The sequence below is a fragment of the Gossypium raimondii genome, chromosome 6 (assembly GCF_025698545.1).
Source record: "Gossypium raimondii isolate GPD5lz chromosome 6, ASM2569854v1, whole genome shotgun sequence".
NCBI lineage: Eukaryota > Viridiplantae > Streptophyta > Magnoliopsida > Malvales > Malvaceae > Gossypium > Gossypium raimondii.
Genome location: NC_068570.1, coordinates 1,573,440 through 1,591,705, shown reverse-complemented (window position 1 = coordinate 1,591,705; position 18,266 = coordinate 1,573,440). Strand labels below are relative to the sequence as shown.

At 29.5% G+C, this 18,266-nt stretch overlaps 1 protein-coding gene across 5 annotated transcripts; it reads right to left on the bottom strand.

Annotated features, from left to right (window-relative positions):
- Window positions 1-13,615: 13,615 nt before the first annotated feature.
- On the bottom strand, window positions 13,616-17,755 carry LOC105773431 (uncharacterized). 5 transcript variants are annotated; one of them, XM_012595343.2, is made up of 8 exons: window positions 17,523-17,755; window positions 16,632-16,755; window positions 16,415-16,504; window positions 15,678-16,328; window positions 15,221-15,578; window positions 14,931-15,012; window positions 14,423-14,665; window positions 13,616-13,902 (listed from the first exon to the last, which is right to left on the bottom strand). In XM_012595343.2, the coding sequence occupies exons 1-7, from the start codon at window positions 17,715-17,717 to the stop codon at window positions 14,471-14,473; spliced, it is 1,695 nt and encodes a 564-aa protein (XP_012450797.1). In that variant the 5' UTR covers window positions 17,718-17,755; the 3' UTR covers window positions 13,616-13,902; window positions 14,423-14,470. The 5 variants fall into 5 exon arrangements, with proteins under 5 accessions (XP_012450797.1, XP_012450794.1, XP_012450795.1 ...); XM_012595340.2 differs by having other exon boundaries at window positions 15,209-15,578; window positions 17,523-17,754; XM_012595341.2 differs by having other exon boundaries at window positions 13,616-13,850; window positions 15,209-15,578; window positions 17,523-17,754.
- Window positions 17,756-18,266: the final 511 nt, after the last annotated feature.

Genomic DNA, 18,266 nt, shown 5'->3' with positions numbered 1-18,266 from the left:
CCATGCATCTCTACCGGCAATAATTCAATTTCATGCTCATATCGGAAATTTGTGATTATTTCTTCTAATAATCTCTTCATGTAACTTCATGTGTTGGAGATATTTACCTCAGCTATCTCTATTGTCGTGAACTTCACATCCACTTAAGATTTGCCCCTATTCTCTTAAATCAACGTTCACTACATTGCGGCTGGCATGAGCTAGGTAGCCCTTCTTCCAATCTTGTTTGAATTCCAACACCATTTGCATTCCCATTAACAGCAACACACTGCTCAAAGCCAATCTCATTATTACCCTTCTCCCATGAAGCTAGACGATTCATCTTCATCTAAATTTTCTTAATTATACATTCATTATTTAATTGTATCAATCCCATGCTCTTTGTCTTTTGAAATTGGGAAGGAATATAAAATTAAAATAATTTAATTATATACATGACAAGTATAATTATATCGAAATATTTAACGGTCGAATCATTAAAATATTAATAAAAAATAAAAGAGTGTAAAAGATTGATGAGAGTGAATCCTTACTTTTGAAATTTACTTTCTTTACCTTTAATTTTAAGAAATTACTTCATTTATTTATCTTATTTAAAAATTAAATTACAATAATCTGATTATTTTATCAATTGGGCTTGTACAGGTGTAAGTAGAATTTTTGTTTTTTACAAAATTTTAACTTTCACCATTAACATGTAGATTGTTTTGGGGCCAAATTATGACACAATCAATTATTAGGCTTTACTTCAATATTATCCTTGGCTCAGGGCAAATTCTATAAGAATTTGTACGAGGATCAAAATTAAACGATAAAATTTTGAGAAATTAAAATATAATTTTATAATGTATTAATTTATTATTTTTATCATATTTGAAGGGACTAAACATAATTTTTTCCATTTTGAGAGGCCAAAGTGTAATTTTATCATAAATTAAATTTTAATTTAATCATATTATAACAAACTAAAATAGTAATTTTCCATTTGAGGGGACCAAGACCCTTGTCTATTCCCTCAAATTCACCCCTATTCCAACCCGAACAACATTGGTTTTAGACCATAAAATAGATGAATACACCTATGGGTTATACAAAAAGAAGTAAAGAGTAACATTTAGTGCACACTAGGTGTATGTGTTTTATAAATCACCAGTGAATAATAATATCACACATTATCATTGAATAAGATTTAAAATACTAACAATTTTATTTAAATATAAATTAATTGTTAAATAGTTTTAACTATTATAAATAAATACTAACAGTTGGATCAAGGTCTCACATTTAGGTTTTATAGTTATAGCATTTATTTGGGATTATTATTTGATACGTTGGCGGTGAAAAATTATAATTTGAAGTAGGGTTGAGAAATAAATAGTACATGCGACAAAATTTCAATCTTATTTGTGAAATTAAATAAAATTCATTTATTTATAACAAATTATTATTTTTAATTTTATTTAATGATAAGATGTGATTATCATATTATTATTTATTAATGGTGCGTAGGTTAACAATTCATCGATATCCTCTCTAAAAACAAAATTCATTCAACAAGTGCACTTTCCAAAATTCAAGTTTACATTCTCATCCTTATGAAATCGATTATCGACATTTTACTTAAAAGAAAATTCTAGATAACCCTTTTAAGAAAATACCACCTTATATATTTTCAAAAACTTTCATTTTCCATGAAAATGAAACAAAAATCATCAATGTTTCTTAATTTTTGAAGAGATATACGAAATATATTATATAAGATGACATAATCCCTTTATATGCACTAAATTTGATTTATACCAATCAATAACCTTAAATATTATATAAGGTTTTATCGATTCACTAATTGAATTGGTCTCATTTGACTCATTATAATAAGTTACTTTATAATAATTAGTTATGTTTAAAAGTCAATGTTTCTTTTCTAAAAACATTGCTAGGTTCCATGTTCAAGATTTTTTTCATTGTTATTTATGTAAAGATATTGGATTTATTTATACTCGATTTAAGTTTAATGTATTGTTTTTTTATAAAATACCTATTTCTAGGTTTAATTTCTCAACTTATAAATAGAAGAAAAACGTTACTTAGATGCACCGAACTCATATTCTATTGATTGTTGTAATTATAATGGTGTAAATTAAATAAGGCTTAATCAATTGAATTTAGCGTATTATTAAAAAATTATAGTTATATATGAGTATAGTTTTTAAATATTTTGGAATAAAATTAATATATTTATATGAGTTAAAATATGTTATAAATCTCTAAACTCTTCGTAAATTTGAAATTTAATGTCTGCGTTTTATTTCTAGAAATTTAGTTCATTTACTTTTTCGATTTCAAAATTCAAATCTAGTATTAACACTTGTTAAAAGTTATCTTTGTTAAATTCAAGTTCGTTACAATGTCAATTTTTAATTACATTGCTACCAAATAAAAATCTTTTGTATTTCAAAATATCACATCTATAAATTTTAAAAAATTAATAATATTAATAATTGAATCTGAATTTTACATGTAAAAGGTTTTACGGAAAATGTTTTCTGCATTTTCCTGTGTTTGTTTCACAAAAAACAGCTTGGTCAACAGAAAATGACTTACAAGTCAACGGAAAATAAGCCTTTTTCCTTGTAAAATGACTTACACTTTTGAAAAGCGTAAGTCATTTTCCGGAAAAGAGCTCCTTAATAGATAATTTTACTTTTATATAAAAATTAACTTAAATCAAGTTTAATATTATTATATTGATAATAAATTTTATTTTATTTTAAAAATATTTAAAATATTAATATAAAATATTATATTTTTAATATTATTAAACATACGTATTTAATTATTTATATTTAATCATATAATAAATTATTAATATAATTAATATAATTTATTATTTTAATAAATTATTTAATATTTAAATTTTATTTCAATAGTAAAATTTAAAAACAATAATTTTAAATAATATTATTCACATATTATTGAAAATATCAATATTAATATTTTAATACTAAATATTTATTACAATTATAAATATATTAATAATAAATATTTTGTAGTATGAATGTTAAAATATGTCATAAGTCTATATACTCTTCACAAATTTGTAATTTAGTTTCTGTACTTTTACTTTCAAGAATTTAGTCCCTCTACTTTTCAGATTTGAAAACCAAGTCCAATTGCTGACATTGTTGATTTATTTTGTCAATTTTGTTAGTGTCACATTTTAAATAAAAAATATTCAGTTGGTAGTCATGTAACTAAAAATAATCGTTGCAATGAACCTAAATTTAACAAAATATTTTTAATATATGTAAAAAATGTAAAATATAAAATTATAGATATAAAATAAACTCAATATAAAATATATTTGTTTAATTAAAACGACTTTTATGAAATATTTTTAAAGAACACCAAACAAAAAAAATATTTTACACAGATTCATCCAAACACCAGAAAATATTAGCTTTTTCAGAAAAATAAGTCATTTTTCAGAAATCATTTTCCGAAATTCATTTTCAGTGAAACAAACAGAGCCTTAAAATAATAATAATAATAAAAACAAAAACGAAATTCTTAAAAGTAAAAATAAAACACTAAATTCTAAATTTTTAAGAGTGCAGAAATCTGTAAAATATTTGAGCGTAAGCGAGATGGTAATGCAAGGCGAATACAGCCACGTGAAAGACTGACAAAGCGGTGGAAAAGGCAACACGTCTTCACGTGATATACAAATCTACGTGGTCAACTAACTGTCCTACGTGTCACTCTCTCTATATATAGGATATTTAGAAATAAATCTTATTATACGCACATGTTAATAGTATTTCTTAATGTAATTGTTTTTAAATAAAAAATAAAAACTATGTAAATTTAATCTTAATATAAAAAAATTTGTAATACTAAATACATATTAGTAGTATATATAATATATGTTTTATTATGAAATTTGAAAATATTTTATTAAAATATGCCAATTGCTAAAATAAATCCAAGAAATTTGGATTGAAAATATTATAATAAATAGATATGTAAATGTTTTATTATAAAATTTTATATTACCAAATAAGTTAATTTATGAAAAAACGATTATAATTAACAATAACACAAAAACATAACAAAAAGAATTTTAGTATAAAAAATAATAACAATAAGATTAATTTAAAAGAGTCTTGTTATACCCTGTTTAGGACAAGACACGTGGCAAGCCTATGAGATGTTTAAACAGTAAGTTTGCCAACAATGAGCTCGGAGGATACCTGAACAATGAATGACCTGGCCTTCATTAGGAACATGAAATTTTTCAGTCACCAAACATCACATGAACTCAACTGCTTTATCTCATCAAAGTCAGAAGGGAGGACAATATTGCCTTGTCACAGACATTCTCGTTGCATCAAGATGTCCCCCCACGTGCTCTATGGTAATGGCTATATGGCAAGTCTAACACGTTAACGCCATATTGCATGGGACCCTCACCTATAAATATCCCCTAGAACGATGAAGATAGGATCGGCCCTTCAAGAATACTAAGCCTATACTCTCTCAAGATTCTCCCAGCTCTTGACCTTCAAACTTTTTCCTCTGTCATTCTCCATACCCTTCGCCTCTCCGCCTTGACTGGGTGAACTGGCCTTCTCAGCAACCATTCTCCTCTCTTCTGCATCCTTTACTTGCTGTGTCCAGTATCAACAAGTCTTGTAAATATTTAAGTTATGTTTAAAATAAATTATCCAATATAATTTTAAAAGGTAAGGAGTAAAAGAGTAATTTATCCAAAGTTAAAATTAAATATTTAAAATGAGGAGTGTCATGTGTTAAAAAATTGTAATGTGAACTACACTTGTTTATTTAGGACATTGTAATATATAATATATATGATTCATTTTCTTATTGAAATTAGAAATAATAGTATTATTAAATTTATAAAAATACTTGTATTATTTAAATAAATTGTGAATAAAATATGAATTTTATATTTTAATTTATTTTAATTTCATTTTATCTTGACTATAATTATAATTTTAAATGATATATATTATCAAATTTATTATTAGTTAACATATTGTGTGCATGCATGGATTTAAAATTTAACATAATTATAAAAAAAATAAAGTTTGTATTGTAATAGCTTGATTTTCAGTGGTGTCAGAAACAGTGGTTTGAGGCCACCAAATTCGGCGAGTAAGCTCGTAAATTATATTATTTAATATTTACAAGTCAAATAGGATTTTAAAAAGATTTTTGAATTAGTAATTTATATTTTATAATGATTTATTAGGTTCGAGTGGTAAAACCCTAGGTCTGTGGTTTTAGAAAATGAGATATCGAGATCTCATTTCAATAAACAGAGCCATAAATATTTTTATAAATATTTACGGAGTGTCATTAAGGTAGTATTAAAGTTTCGTTGAAAAATTTTAACGTTTCGATAGTTAATTAATTAAAAGGACTAAATTAAAATTATACAAAACTTGCTAATTATAATAATTAAGTGACTAAATAGCTTAATTAATAAATGAGAGAGGACTTAAGAAACAATTATGCCTAAAATAAATGGATGAGGCCGCATATGAAGGAAAAATAATAAAATGAAAGGATTCAATGAATAATTGTAAATTTGTTGAAATTAAAACAAGATTAAAAGGAGAAAAAGACATTTTCTCTTGACCTTTCTATTTTTCATTGACGAAAAATCATGGGAGTTTAACTTGGAAGTTCTTCCATTTTATACTCTTGCATGTAAGTTCAATTTAGCCCTGTTTTCAATAATTTTTATGTTTTTAGATCGTTGCAACTAGGTCTAGCTAACCCGTACCTTCGATTTTGAAACTGTTAAAGATTTTTAATGTTACCATTGATGAATATATATGATTTTAGATGTTAAATTATGAATTTGAGATATTGGTTGATATTTAAAAGTATTTTGTTAAGTAATTTTGATGAATTTTCCGATTAGGTACTAACTTGTTGAAATAGTAAAAAACACAAGGGTTTGTTGTGAAATTATTGCAAAAATGGGCTCTATTGAATGCCATGAATATTCGGATAGCTTGGATTTGTGTTAAAAATGGTTAATTTGCATGTTTTGGGTTCAGAGACCAAATTGAATAAAAATAAAACTTTAGGGGAAATTTTGTAAAAATGTAAAAAATAACCAAATCACATGAAATGAATTGTTTTGGTTAATATTTTTAATGAAATTATTAATTTAGACCAGGATTGGATGGAAGATAAAAAATGGATAATTACCAAAATGCCCTTAAATCTTGGTATTTCTGCAATTTAGTCAGGTAAGTTCGTATGAACTGTATTCTATATAATTTTGATTAAAGTGAGTGTTAATAGGTGATTATATTGTGATCAAATTAGTGTATATATGTTAGTCTGCAAGTTGTCGTGTTATGAAACGACATACGATGATTACCGAGTCCCGTTTGAACCTTAGAAATTTGAAGAATACAAATGGCATGTCATTAGGGTTCCTGATTTGGTTGTGATCCTACATGTGTTGCAGACGTACCACAGCTCTCTTGAGCTTCTTGATACTTGACTCTCATGAGATTCCTAGTTAACAGCTCTCTTGAGCTTCTTGATACTTGACTCTCATGAGATTCCTAGTTAACATCTCTCTTGAGCTTCCCGATATTTGGTTTGCAGGAGCTTCCCGATATACAGCTCATATGAGCTTCCCATTATGTGGCTCGAAAGAGCTTCCCGTTTACTGCTCTTATGAGCATACATGCATATGAATTGATGGATTGTAGTTCTGTCACTTCATGTGTGTACTACCAGGGTATCCAACGATATTCTAAACGGTTCAACAGGAAATGTTCTGTTACGAGACGATATGAGTTCGATACGAACTAATACAAGTAAATATATGAAATGCATGGAAATGATGGTACATGATATATGGATATAATGATATGGATGATATATGTTTATGAAGAAACGGTAAGAGAATGATATGTATCATGACATGTATATATGTGAATATCTTTGATATGTTGATACATGGAAATTATGTAAGTTGAGATGAGTAATAAACTCAAGTGTGACATGTTGAGAAAATAAGTTTACCAGTGTTGATTTTATATGAAATATGTTCAAGTACACTAATAATTGTTGTTGTTTGATGCTTAGGCAAGTGTCAAGCTATTGGTTGAGTGGTAATATGTTTATAATATGTTCAATAAGCTAATAAAAAAACACTCCATAAATATGCTCCAAACTTTTTCTAGTTTAGCTTTGAATAGAAGCATGAGAAATCAAAGACATGAGTGCGCAATGTTAGCTAGATTGATGCAAAAGGGTTGGTTGCCTCCTAATTTGAAATATCAATGGTCACTAAACTATTAGTAAGTTTACATTTTGGTCACTCAACTTCAAAAAGTTACAAAATGGTCATTAAACTATTCAAAAATTTTCATTTAAGTCACTTGTTAAAATGGTTGTTCTATTGCCTTTACTGTTCGCACCACTTGCACTGATTGAAAAGCTATCCTTCCTCTTCTCTTATACACTTTAGTTTTTTTTCATGAAGTAGCTTTGAACGTCACAAATCTACAAACTAAAATCTAAATAGCTTTCTTCTTCGATCTTCGACACTGACCGTCAGATCGACTTGAATTTAAAGTATGTTCTTCTTGTCAATGGATACTAATCCATCATATCGACCATTAAAAGGTTGCTTGGAGCTCACTAGCCGAACTTATAAAAAAAGTTAACAACCTAGTGATTTAAATAAAAACCTAATAGTTCAGTGACTTAAATGAAAATTTTCAAATAGATCAATAATCATTTTGTAACTTTTTAAAGCTCAAAAACCAAAACGTAAATTTACTAATACTTTAATGACCTTGACTATAATTTATCCAATATCCATTAGGATGATTGGGTTGGTTTTGATATAGGTGAATATGAGTTGAATCAATTTCAGTTTTAAAATTTTTAGATCAATTTGAATTAAAATCTTTTCGGGTAACGATGATTTTAGGTTTAAGTCATTTTAAATTTGTATCATTTGGGTGTTTAAGGTCAAATTATCTTGGGTTTAGATGGTTCGAAGTAGTTCAAGTCATATTTTAATTTTAGGTCATTTTTAGTTTAAAATAAACATGTTCGAGTTATTAACTTTTTATTATTAAATTAAATTCAACTAAATTTTAATTGAGGAATTGAATTTTTGTGTTCATATCAAAATTGTTAGGTTTACTCTAATGCAAGATCCCAGTGGAATAATAATAAGGGATAAATTTTAAAAGTATACTCGAACTTTGATTCAATATGTAATTTCACATATGAACTTTAATTTGGTGCAATTATATACATGAAATTTTGATCGTGGTTTAAACATATACATGAAACTTTAATTTGTATTCAATCATACACATTTAAAGATAAATACATCAACTTATTTTTATATAGGATATATATAATTATTTTTGTATGCAATATATAAACATAAAATAATAATATATCAATAATTGTGTTAATGATTTGTAATAATTGAATCAAAAAAGCGTGTGACATATCCCATTGAGTTCCTACATTTTCGCACCTTGAGTCAACCCTTACCGAATTCAAATTAAATAATAAAAAATAATTTTAAAATTTAAATTTAATTATAAAAATATATTAAATATCAATTAAAAATATTATTTTATTATTATTTAAATAGTGAAATGAAGGGACAGAACCAACCTGAAAACATATAAGAATTTATGAAACTGAGCCTTGATCTGTCCCACAAACACCTCTGCTCCTAACTATACTGTATTTTTTAAGACAATGGGCTTTTAATATCCTGCAACGAAATATATCTTTGCTATACCAAAAACTTTTAAGTTTTTTTCTTTTATTTTGGATTCAATTTTTATAGAAAATGGCTAATTTTATGTGATGTCCCCAAAATTAGGGGTCAAATTTCAAATTAACCCTTAAACTTCAAAACATTCTATTGAATGATTCAAAACCATCTAGTTGCAACACTTGTATGTTTGAGGCGCATGCCGCAATTAGTTTTGTCTCACTAGTTGACAACTAATGGAAAAGTTAATGGAATGACTAACTGGATGAACTAATTGGAAAGCTGTTGATCATTTAAGGACTTAATTAGAATATTTTAAAATTTTGAGATCAGTTTAAAATTTAACCTATAATTTGAGGATATCCGATGTAATTAGAATTTGTCCTTAAAATGAATTGAATTTTAAATTAAACTTGGATTTTCTATAGGCTATTATTTAGTTTATTTATTATTGAAATTTACGTAGTACATGCCCGATTAGCTAGGATTAGAATCAACTCAATACAAAGCACAACAAGTTAAAAATCAGAATATATCTGACAATGACTCACGCCACGCATTGTGGGATTTAAACCTAAATAATTCTAGAAAAACCCACACATATTATTTGTGTATAGTGAGATTCAAACTTGGACACAAGGGTGAAGCAAAAAAATATTTTGGAGGGTCAAGATTAAATTATATATTTTTATGAGAGTTAAAATACAATTTCATTACTATATTGACTTATATCTTTATAAATTTTTTTAAAAAAAACTAAAGCAACAAATTTACATTTTAGTGGTGGCCAAAGCAATCGCCTCCCTTCCCTTCACCTCTACTTAGATATTCAAAGTTCTAATACTTCAATGTTTATTAAGGGCGAAACTAGGGGTTGGCAGGGGCCTGCCCCCCTAAAATAGAAAATTTTCTATTTAGACATTTTGAAATTTTTAAAATTTTAAATTAGTAAAGATAAAATTACACTTTGCCCCCTAGAAATAATAAAAAATCAATTTAATCCTTTAAATATTATAAAGATATAGGTTATGAGAAAAATAAAAGTACATTTTTACTATTGTAAAAATTACAATTTAATTTCGACCCCTAAACAAATTTTCTAGTTTTGCCCTGATATTTATCAACCCTACCAATAATATCGAAGTATCATTTAAACCAGAATTTTGTTATTAATATTTCTCCTTTTGTCATCGTGGACATTGCTCAATCTAGGGACTTATGTATATGAGAAAGAGATATAAAAGAAATATTTTTTAGATGATATAATGAAATATTGCCAACCAAGTTTCAGATGACATTATTGGGTCACAAAAACAAAACATTAAAATATGTAGGTTGGCTGGTCGGATTAGAATTTTAATGAGGAAAAAAGGTCCCCTCCAATGGAGCAATAAGGACACAATCTAATCCTTTGGGACAATATTCTTTAACAATTTGTCCTATTTTGAAGGGTGGGATGTATCATGGAAAATTTTGTCCCCAAAGGTTGCTTCTAGAGATGTGAAAGCAAAATTTTCAATGGTTAATAACTGAAGATAAGATTGGAAAAGGGATTTGATTTCATCATATAGTTGACGATGAATGGTTTTTTTTTTTTAATAAATATGTTATAATAAACGTCGACAATGGAACAATTGCAAAGTAATAAGAAAAAAATGAAAATATACAGATTTTATGTGAAAATCCTTTTGGGAAAAAACCACAGGTAGAGGAGAAAAAATTCACTAATATTGAAAAACGAATGATATAAAAGGAGTTTCAACTATATCCTGAAAAACTTTGTTCTAATCAAAATTAAATAGAAGAAGAATAGTTCTATACGGATTCAACTTGTGTTGTATGGTCCGTACCGCCAATCGTAACCTCAATCCAGTTTTGTGCTTAATGGGGATCTGTGGTGTGCTAAAAATATTTATTTTGGAGAAGTGATATAAGTAAAATTATATCAATTAACCATACAACGTATCGATCAGTATAAGCATAATTAATCATTACAAAATATAAATATATATATGGTTTAAAATTTAAATTAAAACAATTTAAAATTTGTATAAACTAAAATACCTGACCAATAAAATCAATCTTACAGATTGGTGGTCCAAAGGTTATATATATATATATATATATCCCTTTTAGGTGAACACAGGGAATTGTATTTAACTTGAGATGAAATATTGTGTCCCTTTTTGTCTTTATATCTTCTTTTCAGAAGGTCTATTCTAAGAATTAATTATGGAGCAGCCCCATTTGCTACAAAGTATTTTTTTTTATAGAGTTGGTAACTAAAAATAACTTTTCTTTTAGCAAATTAAATTTGTAATACGGTAAATTGGATCGATACATGCATAGATAATATGAAATTTATCAAAAATAATTCAACCAAGTTGATAATTTTCAAGCTCAAAAGATTAGTCAACTTGCGGCGAATTTTTGGATGGAATCTATGCAATTATGTGCTGAGATGTCTGCATAACGTTTGAAGAGCTATCTCTTAGCTTTGAAACGCACTTTGAATCACTCAATTTCGGCTTTGGGAACTCAAGTTATGACCATTTTAGCGAAGACTGCGTGGACAGAATTTTTGGACGGGATTATTATGGGAAATTATGAGTTTTAAACTTCAATTCGAGTTTAAATCATATTGTGTTCGACTTTTAAGCTTAATTTTATTATATGCGAACCCAATATTGAGTTTTAAACTTTTAAGATATTTTTAAGTATTTAAAGTTGTGTAAGAGTTTTATGTTTTTTAGTCAATAAGAAAGTTTTGTTCTACTAAATTTACTTCTTATTTAGATTAATCAGGTTTCATTGTACTTAAGGGTTTTATTTTGATGTAATTAACTAATTGATATAAAGATCTCTTCATTATTCATTATAGATTATAAAGATACCTTGATTGAGATTTCTTTTTTGTTTATTTTATAAGTAGGTTTTCTTCTTGGTTTAAAAGCCGTGGGAGAACTCTTCACCTTCCAATTTACTAGGGTTCGACCTTAAATGATTGGTTAGAGCCATTTGTGGAGCTTGTTGAAAAATCATTCTTCAAAAGGTTTCATAGGACATCGATTTGTCATCACCATTGGTTGTTTTTATTGAAACTTTCGTTCCATCATCCATCTTATTTTCATTTTCTTCCATTATTTATCATTCAATTTGTTAATGATTATTTCTTAAAAGGTTGATTAGAACTATTAATTGAATTTGTTGAGATTTATGTTTAAAAAAGGTTCAATTGGATACTTATCATGATCAAGCCTCAATATGGCATATGAGATCCAAAAACATTGTGAAGTCCATAGTTTTCACTTTTCACACAATTATAAGATTAAGGTTATATGATTCAAGATTTAAATTACTATTTTCAAAATTGGATCGGTGGTTGAATCGATCAAGTCATTATTTTGTCAATTTAACTAGTTCAACCAGTTCATCTAGTTCTACTAAATAAGTCACTCAAAGATTTAAAAAAATATTGATTCAAATCAATTTTTGTTCGGTCCGTACTGATTTCTGAATCAACTAATCTAATCGCTTTCTCTAGACTAATACCATGATTGGTTCCCTATCAGCCAATTTGGTCCGATTCAAACTACATTGGTTTAAACCTTAAACCCTGTCAAATTAACCAGTTAAGGACAACGAGAATTAACCAATTCTCAATCTTGATCCCCAAGTCCGTCTCCGGTCAAGGCATAATTCTAGGTATCTCATTGAATCTCGTCATCTTCCCCATCTTGCCGTTACTGTGCTTTTTATTCTGCAAGTTACCTCCACTCTCTTTAAATTCCCCCATTGACTTCTACATCAGAATGCACTCGAATTACCAACTCCGACGCTCTCATATAACATACTTTCTTCTGGCAGATTCATCCAAAGTCTAAACCAAACTTCAAAGCCCAAATATCTTGCATCCAACCCAACTCCATCACCATAAGACGTAAAAGAGAAAAATGTTATGGTTTTTATTCAATAATGATTCCAACCCAGATTACAATTTGGGTTCAAAAACATTATGTTTTGAAAATTGTTTATTAGAAATACATATGTTTTGATTTAAAATTAATTCTTGATTATTGAAATTTAAAAAAAAAAACTACAAAAATAGTCACTTTTATTTGCTTCAAGTTACATTTTAATCATTTTAATAACTTACGTTATCGTTTTGTTACGAAGTGGTCACTTTACCATTAAACTCCGTTACCTCCCTAATGACGATCCTATGTGACAGTACAAATGGGTTTTAAGTACCAACTTGGATGTCCTACGTGACAATCCAAATTAAATTTATTTTATTAAAAACCTATTTTCATCCCAGCAACTAGACCTTCAAGTTGGCATTTAAAACCTATTAAGACTGCCACGTAGGACTGCCATTAGGGAGGTAACGGAATTTAACGGTAAAATGGCCACTTTGTAACTTTGTAACAAATCGATAACGTAAGTAATTAAAACGTAACATTTCAAACATAAATGATTAATATGTAATCTGAGACAAACAAAAGTAACTATTTTTATAGTTTACCCTTAAAAAAAATCATCTTTTATCTAAAGATATATTGTATTGGAGACCCACCCTAGAGGGAAATAGCAAATGAACAAATAACGAGAAGGGAAAAAAAACAAACTTTTATAAATTAATTTAATTTCTTTCCATAATTTGAACCGAAAATTTCTCACAAATGAGAAATACAAATAAACTCTAAGAGTGAACAGTAGGCTCATTTAGGATTTTATGAATATAGATATAGGCCCATAATGTGGAACATCTAAGTCCTATGTAAAATTACCATGAAATAGATGAGAAAATTTTATATAAAGAAAAAAGATGCTATTTTCATTTCCAAGGCAAGCTGCCATAGTAAGGAAAGAAACTTAAAAGGTTGATTACATGCATACATATACATCATATATATACATGCATACATACATGCATGCATGCATTCAAGGGTTTTTATTAGACATACTTGCAGTAAATCTTGAAGTCCCAGGACATGCACAAACTGCAGTGAACCAATTTAGCTTCAAGTATAATAGTTGCTTCCTGTACAATATTATTCATATATTATCTCCAGGTTGGTCTTTTGTTGTTCAAACTGGTAAGAGATATAAGACAGAAACAATGTAAGCCTAAATCATCATGTGCTTTGTCATTTGTTCGTCATAAGTTCGAAAGTTAAAATGCCAGATAACTAAGACTTGAAGCACTCGTTTACATGGAAGGCTAAAGTTCCGGTTTTAGCACAATTGATTCAGGGAATTACTCTTTAAGAGGTGATATCTAACAAATTTGGAGTTCAAAGCATTAGAACCCCTTTCTTCGAGGCTGCAGGTCTCTAGGGGAAAGCAATCGATTGGTTCGATTAAGAAAACACAAAAACAACTTAATCAGCTAACCTCATACTTTAACCGATTGGCTAACTGACTTAAGTCTTAACTGACCTAACCAAACGGACTTAACATTGTTCAGTTCAGTCACTTGAGACAGCTAAGCCTTATCAAGGGGTGTGCCACACTGAATGTCATGTTAATGCTTTTTTTGCAAAAACTTTCTACTTGAAAAATGCAAAGCAAAAATTTCAGAAAGAAACAGAGGTTGCGAGCATAATAAGTTACCTTGCATTTCAGGCCCGATTGAACGGGTAAAGATAGCTAACCGAGACATTAGAAAGTAAGGCAGGTGAAGCAATCAGTCAATGAGGTTCCATGGAACGGTATAGCCTTACGGGAGGTCCTTGTAACTTGATGGGACTGATTGGATAACATCGAACTTCTCATTTCTTGGGCTCTCCTCTGAGCTGATCTCAGTTTATTCATTATCTTATCCATTGACGAGGATCTCTTCTTTTCCAGCTTCATCTGAAACACATTGTTGCGTCAGAAATGATGACGATAATAAGTTCTCAGGTCATGCTAGATCTGTTTCTTTTTTGCCACAGATTATTGAGTTGGCAATCAACATCGTTGGTTTTTTAGCAGTTTTACCTTAAAAAAGTATATTCTACTTTAGATAAATGGATCCAAAATGATTCAAGTATCATACAGTTTTTTTTACTTTTTCGTTAAATATCTCCTTTCCAATTACTTCAATTGTAAACGGAGAAGTATTCAAGTAAAAAGCAACCTCTAGTTTCCTTATTGCTGCCTCAGCTTTTGCCTTCTGCAGATTCTCCCATGCAGTGATTTTGGCTTCTTCTCTTTCGTATCTGCAAAAGTGAAAGAAAGACGTCAAAATATGAACATTGATCAAATATGTTCTGTAAGCATTTCAATTTATGTTCTCTGATATTGGTCAACTTTTTGGCACCTAAAGATGAACATTCTGAAAATTCTTTTCATCTAAATAGGCTATGTGCTCCATTAAAGTAATACGTTGGTTATGGTTAGGCAAAACCATCTTACGTAGAAACGCACTTTGCTGTCTCAGTCACATCCCAGGTTGGTGTACGAGTGTCAGCGGCTTTCTTTCTCCAATCATCAACGATTTCTGAGCTCTTTGCAGTGTTTCCAGCTCTATGCTTCTTTGACCACCTAGTCATGGTGACTCTTTCATCTATCTGTACATCTCTCACTTCTGATTTAGAGGCATGGATGCTTTGCAGTTCCATGATCGGTAGAGGAGATGGGGTGGAGAGAGAGAAAGAAGCCGATTCTTTGGTTGATGAGCAAGTGCTACCCTGTGGGCTCATTTGGGTTGCCATGTCTCTTCTTGAAACCGTACGAGAAATATCAGTGGCTGCATCCTTGACCATGTCAAGATTTTCATCTGCATCTTTGATGAAAGTACAGTAGGCTTAGAAATTATCATGATAAGAGCAACTTATGTCTTAATAGAGCGGAGCAATTTTGTATCATAAGGATAGATATGTACCTTGAGAAGGCAATGATGGTGGACTTACGACCTCAGAGCATCCATGCACACTAACAGAACGGGCCATGCAAGGCTCAGTTCGAACAGCAAACCCACCACCATGGCTACGAGAATGAGCTACCAAACCATTTGCTGAAATTATACCAGCTGAAAAAGGAGAACCAGCCATGAAATTCCCCATGTTACCCCCATCAAGGATGTACATCGAAGGCGAATACAAAGAATTGTAAGCAGCCCCAGGAGGACCAAGTGGACCACTCTTTGATTTCGGTCTTCTTTGAGGATGCATGACAGATTGTTTCACACCACTATTCCCTGGACTAAGAATCCACCTTTCAGCATTTTCCCACTTTGAAGGTAAAGTCCTTCCATTGTTACAAGGCAACATCCCAGCAACATTCCCCTGCCTCTTTACACCATTGTTGTGCAATGGTACTCGTTCAGAACTCGAACCCTTCTGCATCCCAGCACTCAAGTTATTGTGATGATGATAATTGGGAGTCCCGGGACTAGGAAAGGCACCCGATTTCCGTGTTGAAACAGAGCTTTTCTTCATAGTCCCCAACCGTGGAGACGAAGCTGAGACATTATTTAGATCTAATGAAGTGGGTATTCGTGAAGCTTCAGATCTAATCTTCCTATCCTTACAATCTATATAAAAACAATTCAACAAAAAAATGAAGCTAGAACTATTTAAGGTAAAAGAAACAATTTCAAGAAAGAAACTAAAAGGGTACCTTTAGTAGCAAGAGAGAATGAGTTTCTTGCTGAATCTATGAGTTGATTTTCGTCCTTTACATGAACTGTATCGTTTTCATCTTTTTCAACTAAAAGTGAAAAGGGGAAAAATAAAGGAGTGAATTTTGAAATACATTTTGTTCTCTTTCGTTGCTTTCAGTTTCAACTTTAAAGAAAAATGGTAACGATAAAAAGGGGAAAAATATTTGCGTGCACCTTTCACTTTCTCTCCTTTTCTGGAGAAACGACTGTGATTAAGGACTGCGTTAGCTTTGTTTGTATTTGAATCTGGTCCACTCAAACTCTCATTTTGATCTCCTGTTTCATGTCCTGCCAAATGCTGCAAACAAAAATAGCATTTCAAACACTATTTCTCTCTTTTTTTGCCCCTTTTTTTCAGGAAAAAAGATTAAAAATCAAATCAAATAATAAAGAAAACAACATGCAAATTAATCAACAATGATCGATCACACAATGCACTCATGCATTACACTGAGAAATTGAATTAAAGAGGAAAAAGAATCAACACTATTCCTCTTTTTTTCCTCCTTTTCCCTTAAAAAAATTTTAAAAACAGATAAAAAAGAGAGAATAAAATAAAATAGCATGCAACTTGATCGACAATGATAGATCACGATGTACATTGTTACTCACGGCTTCCTCTGCTTATGCATTGCACTTAGAAATTGAAATAAAGAAGAAGAAAAATCAACACTATTCCTCTTTTTTCCTCTTTTTCCATTAAAAATTAACAAAAAAAACTTTAAAAAAATTAAAAATAGCATGCAAATTGATAAACAATGATCGATCACGATGTACACTGTTAGTTACACAGCTTCCTCTACTCATGCATTGCACTGAGAAATTGGAATAAAGAAGCAAAAAAAAAAAACACTATTCCTCTTTTTTCTCCCTTTTCTCTTAAAAAATTGAAAAAATACTTAAATCAGATTTAAAAAATAGCACGCAAATTGATCAACAATGATCGATCACGATGCACATTGTTAGTTAACAGCTTGCTCTACTTATGCATTGCAATGAAAATTTGAAAGAAACAAGAATGGAAAAAAAATAGAATGATAAGTTGAAATTTTTGAAGAAGTTTACTAAAGAGAGTTCGGAAGCTAGAGAATCATGGTCGTGAGCATCTGAGGCGAAAGAACAGCGATCGACACTAGCTGAAGCTGAAGAGAAGAGGCTGAAATTGGATTCCGGAGTGAATATAACTGAGTCGGGACTCGCATCCCGAGCTCTATAACTTGATCTAATGGTGCTTTGTTCTTGAAACCCTTGCTCCGCCATTTTTTTTTTCTTCTAAGCTTGTTTCTCTTCTTCTTCTTCAAATGTCGCCTATTGTTAATCTGCTTATATGATTTATTTATGGCTTAATTGTGCTCTCAGTGCTTTCCCTTTTTCATCATTTGAAATTTAGTCCTTACTTTTAATTCCGTCTTTAAAATAAATAAAAAATTTGTTCATTTAACCAATTTAAACTCAAGTGGATGTCATGTGAGGAAATATATTATATTGACTTTCATTCTGATCGTACAGCAGAATTTTACAATTTAAATAGAAAATCTTCCTATCTGAACTTATTGGTGAAATATCACAAAAACCCCTATATTAAGAGTTGAATTGTATTTTGCCTCTTTTATTTAATAGGTAGGTAAATTAGTTCCAATACATCAGATCAAAAAGCCAACTGATCCTTTTCGTAAAAAAAGTCTTTTGTTTTTACGTTAAAACATGGCTTAGCTGATAACATAACTAGACAATTATATATGATGTATAACTAGTTTTTAATAGTAGAAATTGATAGAATTTTTAACAATTTGACCAATTTGCTTTGTG

Excerpts from the sequence above, each read along its gene's own strand:
- LOC105773431 (XM_012595340.2), bottom strand. The coding sequence starts at position 17,717 with ATGGCGGAGCAAGGGTTTCAAGAACAAAGCACCATTAGATCAAGTTAT. Across the intron at positions 16,505-16,631 it reads AAAAGGAGAGAAAGTGAAAG|TTGAAAAAGATGAAAACGAT; the intron begins GTGCACGCAAAT and ends TTTCACTTTTAG. Across the intron at positions 15,579-15,677 it reads ACCATCATTGCCTTCTCAAG|ATGCAGATGAAAATCTTGAC; the intron begins GTACATATCTAT and ends CTTTCATCAAAG.